The sequence below is a fragment of the Rhododendron vialii genome, chromosome 3a (assembly GCF_030253575.1).
Source record: "Rhododendron vialii isolate Sample 1 chromosome 3a, ASM3025357v1".
Taxonomy (NCBI): Eukaryota; Viridiplantae; Streptophyta; class Magnoliopsida; order Ericales; family Ericaceae; genus Rhododendron; species Rhododendron vialii.
In genome coordinates, this window is record NC_080559.1 from 5442344 (window position 1) to 5449272 (window position 6929).

General features: G+C 40.3%; 1 protein-coding gene across 4 annotated transcripts; it reads right to left on the reverse strand.

Annotated features, from left to right (window-relative positions):
- Nucleotides 1-261: 261 nt before the first annotated feature.
- On the reverse strand, nt 262-6480 carry LOC131319305 (UBP1-associated protein 2A). 4 transcript variants are annotated; one of them, XR_009197946.1, is made up of 3 exons: nt 5072-6480; nt 1305-1399; nt 262-675 (listed from the first exon to the last, which is right to left on the reverse strand). XR_009197946.1 is itself a non-coding variant. In XM_058349498.1 (2 exons), exons 1-2 carry the CDS (start codon nt 6378-6380, stop codon nt 635-637), a joined length of 1350 nt encoding a protein of 449 aa, XP_058205481.1. In that variant the 5' UTR covers nt 6381-6480; the 3' UTR covers nt 262-634. The 4 variants fall into 4 exon arrangements, 3 of the variants coding, with proteins under 3 accessions (XP_058205481.1, XP_058205483.1, XP_058205484.1); XM_058349498.1 differs by lacking the exon at nt 1305-1399; XM_058349500.1 differs by lacking the exon at nt 262-675 and having other exon boundaries at nt 962-1399.
- Nucleotides 6481-6929: the final 449 nt, after the last annotated feature.

Consider the following 6929-nt stretch of genomic DNA (forward strand, 5'->3'; position numbering starts at 1 on the left):
ATTGCTGCAGTAATCTTCTCTCTGTTGTAACATTTCACCATAACAGGAAACATTACAAAGACTGCCCATCACCAAAAAAAAAAATCCAAGGCATACTCCTTTCCAATATTTAAGAAAAAAACCACCGGAAGTTAAAATAAAACTGATATACTCTCCCCAAACGATTTGCAAATACAAAAACTGAAGCAAGTGATTATGGTTGCTCACCCCAACCATAATCTCGCCTGCAGTAGCAATGCCAGTGTTTGAAACCACCAAAAATAAGTGAAAAATCACAAGAGAGATTTGAGATTTCATAAACAGAAGTTATCAAAAACATCCAAGGAACACACCATGCTACCATATTAGCTTACTAGCTTAGTTGCTTCAGTGACATTAGGTATCTCAAAAAGGAAAAAAATAAAACGAGAACAAAATATAGTATTTCACATGAACAAAGTCCAATACGAAAAAGCACTCAACCAGAACCCCACAGTTTTAAGTTATTTCAAAACGAACAGTAGAGAGAAAATTGAAAGTAGAAATCAGTAAACCCATTTTGGCCATACAAAGACTGATCTTTGTAGTAGCAATGAGGATTTTTCTCATAAATATAAACATGACTTTTGCATGAGCTCCTGAAACTTCAGATGAATCACCGGGCCAGTTCAAAAAGATTTATGCACCTACGGGGATCTGCAAGTGAATAAGTAAAACATAAAAACCAATTTTCAGGAAAAACACAAGGTTCAGAAACCAAATTTCTTAAAAGAAGTGACCAAATCCAAGAACGGGAATTCTACGGTATATTGAAAAAAGATGACAACTTAAAGCATCCATTTTGTGTTTCAACAATTGGTCTTTAACAAGCAACAATGAGATTACTTTCTTGCTAGAGCAATGGACAGAGTATTACTTGGAAAATCTGAGATTCCTGAATGTAGAACATCATTAGGAGATTAAGTAAGGACATATCAGATGGTTTAAAAGAAAAACCAGTTCAAACAAGTCTTTAACAGTCATCTGATTAGAGCTACAACACTCACCCTCCCAGAAAGACTTAAGTCTGAAAGAAATCCCAACAAAACCAAATTTACCATCAGACCAATACCAATAGGCATAAGTAATGTAGGGGGGAAATGGGAAGGGTTAAATTGCACTAACACACTCTAATGGGCTATTAAACTATATTTGTACGGGTTACTAAAAATAGGACTTTGTTTGCTACTTTGAGATTTGACAGGAAACAAGGGCTAAGAGAAGACACACGCTCCTTTGAGATTTGACAGGAAACAAGGGCTAAGAGAAGTAACAGATATTTGTACTTCTAGGATTTCCTTTTTCTGCAATAGTTTTTCTTGATAGTGTTATCGTTCCCTTTCCAGGCATCATTATTTTGCTGGAATACACCTGCAATCACCTATTTATATCTGTTCACAATGGGAAACCAAACTAGAAACTTAAATTTAAACAGATTCTCAGTGAAACGGACGCAATCGCGATGGTGTCAAACTTGATGAGTAACGATGCAAACACAGCATTGAAGGATACAAGATAACTCAAACTGGAGAGTTGCTTCAGGCAGGAAACATCGCCAAATCTAATATAATTAACCTTGAGAACATGAATATATATTTTACCCTTGAACCTATCGCATTTAAGAACTGTTACCATCTATGACACACTTAGGAGGTCGGCCTACCTATGTCAGACATGCTGGGACACTCAAAATATCTACAGACAACGGGACACAGCTAAGACATACAAAGAATTCTCCATCTGGGATTTTTGGAAGCTGGCCCTTAGTGGCCTCCAGCAGTTCCTCAAGCAAATTACAATCCAGTCCTGCATTTCACCATCCATGGATTATGGACAAAAAACTTCGATGCCACGAGCCAATGAAGTTTTCTGTCCCTAATCCATGGATGTGAAATTCAGCGGGGCTGGAATGTAATTTGTCGAGGAACCGTTGGAGGCCACCGAAGGGCCAGCTTCCAGAAATCCCAGACGTAAAATGTTTCAAGGTGTTTCCCAAAATTTCATGCACTTTAGTTTCTTTAGTCTCCTACTTGATACTCCTACTGCTTGCTAGCAAAATGAGATCCCTTATATAAGAGGAGGGGAAACCAAAGGACATATTCTAGGTGCTCTCAATAACATCAATATGCCATGACTTATAAGTTCAACATGAAAATTGTAACAATGGGTAGATTCAACATGAGAGTAGTATAAATGAGAAAAACAAAACATTTACACATTTGTCAAACAGGATAAGCTCCTCTCCATACCCCTCCATAATCTCTATTTTTGTGCAGATCTCGGGTTCAAAACTATGATTCTCATCTTGTAGAATGCGCAAAGAACTATAAGTTTATGAAATACCAGTATGATCAGGTATCAATTCACACGCTCAAATTGTTGAGCAAAATGAATGGTAAATACATTCTATAATTTAGTCTTACAATTTATATAACCAAAAGAACCTTAATGACATATCTATCAATATGCGACCATACTAATATTTTCGAAACAGATAGTTTTTGGCATTTTCTACTACGTGCACAGTTCCGATGATAATTTTGGATTTGAGATGTGGACGAAAATTGAGAGTATGGAGGGATGGGATATGGAGAGGAGTTGATCACCTAATCTATTCTATTCTAATATATAAAGGGAGAAATGCTTTTGGTGTGACCCAGGTTTTGAAGACATGTCATAAAAGTAATTTCCATTATTGCCCCTTCAAAAATTAAGTATGTACAACTACTTTTAATGTGTCAGTGAATAACTGCTATGGGCAAAATAGTAAAAGATTAAAAACCACCTATCGTAACCACCACCCCACCCCACCCATCCTAAAAATGTGCACACAAACTAGATTACATGAATTAATTTCATAGCTCTTAATTATAATCCGCAAGCAAAACAAAAACCCATAGACTAAACAATCCCAAAATCCTTGAGGGAGATGAACTATCCCAAATCAAAATATCATAAATTGTTTATTGAAATAGACTTAACTATTTAAGTGAAGTTGTGTTTTCTTTGTTCGATATCCAAAGTTCCTAACATATAATAAACTATAATAAACGACGGTGGGTCTACATATTGTTTATGTTTTAGTCTGCAGATTTTAGTTGTCCTTAGAAATTACCTTTTTAACCTTTTGCCTTTCTGCTATTCCCATGTGGCTGTGTGACAATATGGTCGTTTGGCTACATGTGAATAGTGTATGTCATGGACTCACGGCTATCAATATTGTACGGATGGATGCGTAGGTTCCCCTCCAACACAAATGATTAACGCCATTCATTAATTCTAAATAAACTTTCAGTTGCCTCTCAAAAGATCAACACAATTGGATAACTGTAAGTGATTGATTTAATTGCCTAATTTTCCTTCAAAATTCAGAATTCCAAATTCTAAAGGAAAAATTGGAAGATTGAATCAAGAAATGTAATTATCTAATTGAGGCGATTATTTTCACTAAGCACTCAGAAATTATTTTAAAATTAATGAATGGCTTAGATCATTTGTGTAGTGCTCCAGAGTGAGCCTCACACACCAATCGATACACTTGATACGCATAGTCAACTTGACGATATAAATGTAAAGTCCTCTTGAATATGAAGTTAAATATGAATATGCTACATTCAATATAAATATGGTGGTAATGGGCTTAATTGTAAGAATATGCCAAATTAGCGCAATGGTGTTTCCAGCTATTATTCTTAAGAGAAGTTGTACAAAGAGGAGAGGAAGAGTTTTTGTGGGTTTGCAAATATCAATGATTTCACGTGGGAAAAGTCTAGACTCTAGAGATACTAAATAAGGTACTCCCTCCATCCCAAATTATTGGTCCTCTTTCACTTTTTGTGCCACTCGAACAATTGGCTATATCTTTTAATTTATGATGTTTTTTATATCAAATATGGATCTTATTTGATATATCTTTTCGAAATCGTAGAAAACATTATAGATTGTGAGATATAGACAATTGTTTGGGTGGCACAAATAGTGAAAGAGGACCAAGAATTTGGGACAGAGGGAGTACTAACTAATGTACTAAATACCCATGTGGCGCTATTTTAGGGGATGAGCCCATCCATTTACTGCATTATGCATTAATGTGGTAGTAGTGCCAAGTGTACATTTAGTGTAGTAGTTTGTAAATTAGTTAGTGTCCGTTACATTAGCTTGGGTGGCAATGCCACCTAGATGCGATGTAAAGTTGGTTGTAGAATTGGGAGTGTTAATACTTAATAGACTTTCGAGGGCGTTAATGGTCCGCTTGCGAGCGCACCCCCCGCCCATTTCTAGCAAATTAGGGATGAGACCTTCCCTCCAATTTTAATAAATGCATTCTGACCTCATATCCCCCAAATTTTTATCAATGCATTTTGAGCTCGTATGGTTCCTCAGGGCATCCCAATGTGTCCCTAGCATATCCCCAACGTGTCCAACTCAAACAATGCAATAAGAAAATTGGACAAGTATTTAAGCGTATCCGAAGTGTGTCCAACACGGAAACACAAAATAAAGTGAGGACTTTCCCTTTCTTACCTATTTTGGTCACTATGGTATGGATACCACTCTTTCTAAAATGGCAAGATATATTCACGAGGATGACAACCAGTGTGTTTTCCTTCTATCTTGACCAAATACAGTGATCACAAAGAAAATACTGAACAATCCTAACCCAATTAAGACTCAATCACTAAATGCTTACATGCTTTTTCCTATTCGAATCAGTTAGTTTAACATGCCCAACAATGGAATTGACTCTTCCGCTATTGGTACATCGTATAATTCTTCTGACAAGTTCTTCTAGGAGTTTTGGGGAAAGATTTCTAGTTCCATTAAAGTTTCCCCCCAACACTAAAAGCGCCATCGTATAGCGGCGTAGTTAAAGCAATCAAGGGGCCCCACAGCCACACGCGTAGCCCTCCTGTGTCCTTAATCCCTACCCTAATTCTGTTTTATACGCAACAGTCTACCATAAAAGCTTGAAGCAAAATTTGTAACAGTAGCTTAATCTGACTAGTACACAATAGACTTACTTGAAGGAACCAATCATACCTCTTTTACAGACCTTTGTAAGGTCCAATGCCACCCATGTGCCCAGCTCCATGCTGTCCCCGACCAGAACCTCCTTGTCCAGTCTGCTGGTTTTGATACCCAACCTGATTCCCATAGCCTCCCGTACCACTGCCCATACCCTGGTTCCCATATCCATATCCACCCTGTACTCCACCCGGGTTCACTCCAGCACCCACCCCAGCTGTCCCCAGGCCACCAAACAAGTTATTCGCAAGCAATGCCGTCAACGCCTGCCCAAGAGCAGGCGTTAGAGCTTGTGCAGCTGCAGCCGCCACTCCCTGGTTATACTGAACCACGGGTGCTGCTGCCGGCGCCATCAAATGCCCAGTGGCTGCATTGTCATTCCTCTGGAAGCGCGATTTAGGGTTCAATAGCGCCTTGTTTATTTTCGGCCCGTCAATCGCCTTCCGGCAATGCAGCACGTGCCCTTCGAAATTCTTATGAGGCTCCTCCAAAGCCTTCTTCGCACTCTCAATCGCATTATACACAAACAAACAAAACCCCTTAAACTTCCCACTCTGCTTATCTATCCCCAACGGCCCCTCCTCAATCTCCCCGTACTTCGAGAAGAACGTGAGCAGTTTCTGCGGATCCAGGTCTGCAGAAACATTGCTTACGTATATCTTCCTTTGCGTGTACTCTGACGCCGACTCAGCAGCAGCCGGTGTCGGAGCCGCCGCGCCCAAGGGCACAGGGCCCAGCGAAGCCAGCTGGCACGAGGTCAGCCTCGTGCCGATCCTCTTCTGGGGCTCTTTCAGAGCATTCCGGGCCCCGGCGCGGGTTTTGAAGAGGATGAAGCCGTAGCCCTTGGATTTTCCAGTGGCCTTGTCGACGACGGCCTTGCAGTCCTCGATCTGGCCGTACTGGGAGAAGAAGCCGGTTAGGGTTTCGGTGGTGGCGTCCCAGCCGAGGCCGTGGACGAAGACTTTGCGGTGGGACGGGTCCTTGTTCGCGATCACGCGAATGTTGTTCGCCACGTCGGCGTGGGTTTCGGCCGCCGACGAGAGGAGGCTGATCAGCTGGTCTTTGGATAAGGGTTCCAGGAGGTTCTGGAAGGGCTCGTCGTTGTCTTCGACGGCTTCCCCGCCGATTGTCTGGTTGACATCGGATACGACATCATCGTCTTCTTCCTCCTCCTCTTCTTCTTCTTCTTCTTCTTCTTGTTCTTCGTCTACTTCTTCTTCTTCTACTTCTTCGTACTCTTCTGGATCAGAAGGGTTTTGTTCCTCTTCTTCAATGTGTTGCTGCTTGTTGGGTTGTGTGTCGGTGGGTTTGGAATCCAGTTTTCGCTTTGGCGGCATGGTTGAATGGTGGTCGAAGCTTGAAGAGTGGGAAGAACAAGTGACCTAGGAGAGACAGCGATCAAAGATACCCTTTTGTTCTATGGTATGTCCGCAGCCTTATTTTAGTTGTATATATATTTCCTAGACTCGATTTTACTCAACCCGTCCCGGGGTGGACATCGTGGCGTGGCGGGTCGTGGCGGGTCGGGTCATGTTCGTTACTTACTATTTCGATTTTTGAATTCATGTCTGGTCATGTTCGTTACTTACTATTTCGATTTTTGAATTCATATCTGCTTACTATTTCGATTTTTGAATTCATGTCTAAACATCTATAAATGAAAATATACATGGCTATATCATTTGGTGTGCACCTAATCTACATCATAATTTTGTGGAACCCACCTCATAATCGTTTAAAATATGTTGGGCAAACTTCATTTGCACGCCTTGTGGTTTGGTCCTCCTGTGGTTTGTGAAAGATTGCAGTCATACCCGATTCAAACTAATTTCATGGATTTAGAAAATTTGAAATAAATATCTTCATCTCTTTTATTGAATTGTCTT

Excerpts from the sequence above, each read along its gene's own strand:
- LOC131319305 (XM_058349498.1), bottom strand. The coding sequence starts at position 6,380 with ATGCCGCCAAAGCGAAAACTGGATTCCAAACCCACCGACACACAACCC. Across the intron at positions 676-5,071 it reads TGGCATTGGACCTTACAAAG|ATCCCCGTAGGTGCATAAAT; the intron begins GTCTGTAAAAGA and ends ATTCACTTGCAG.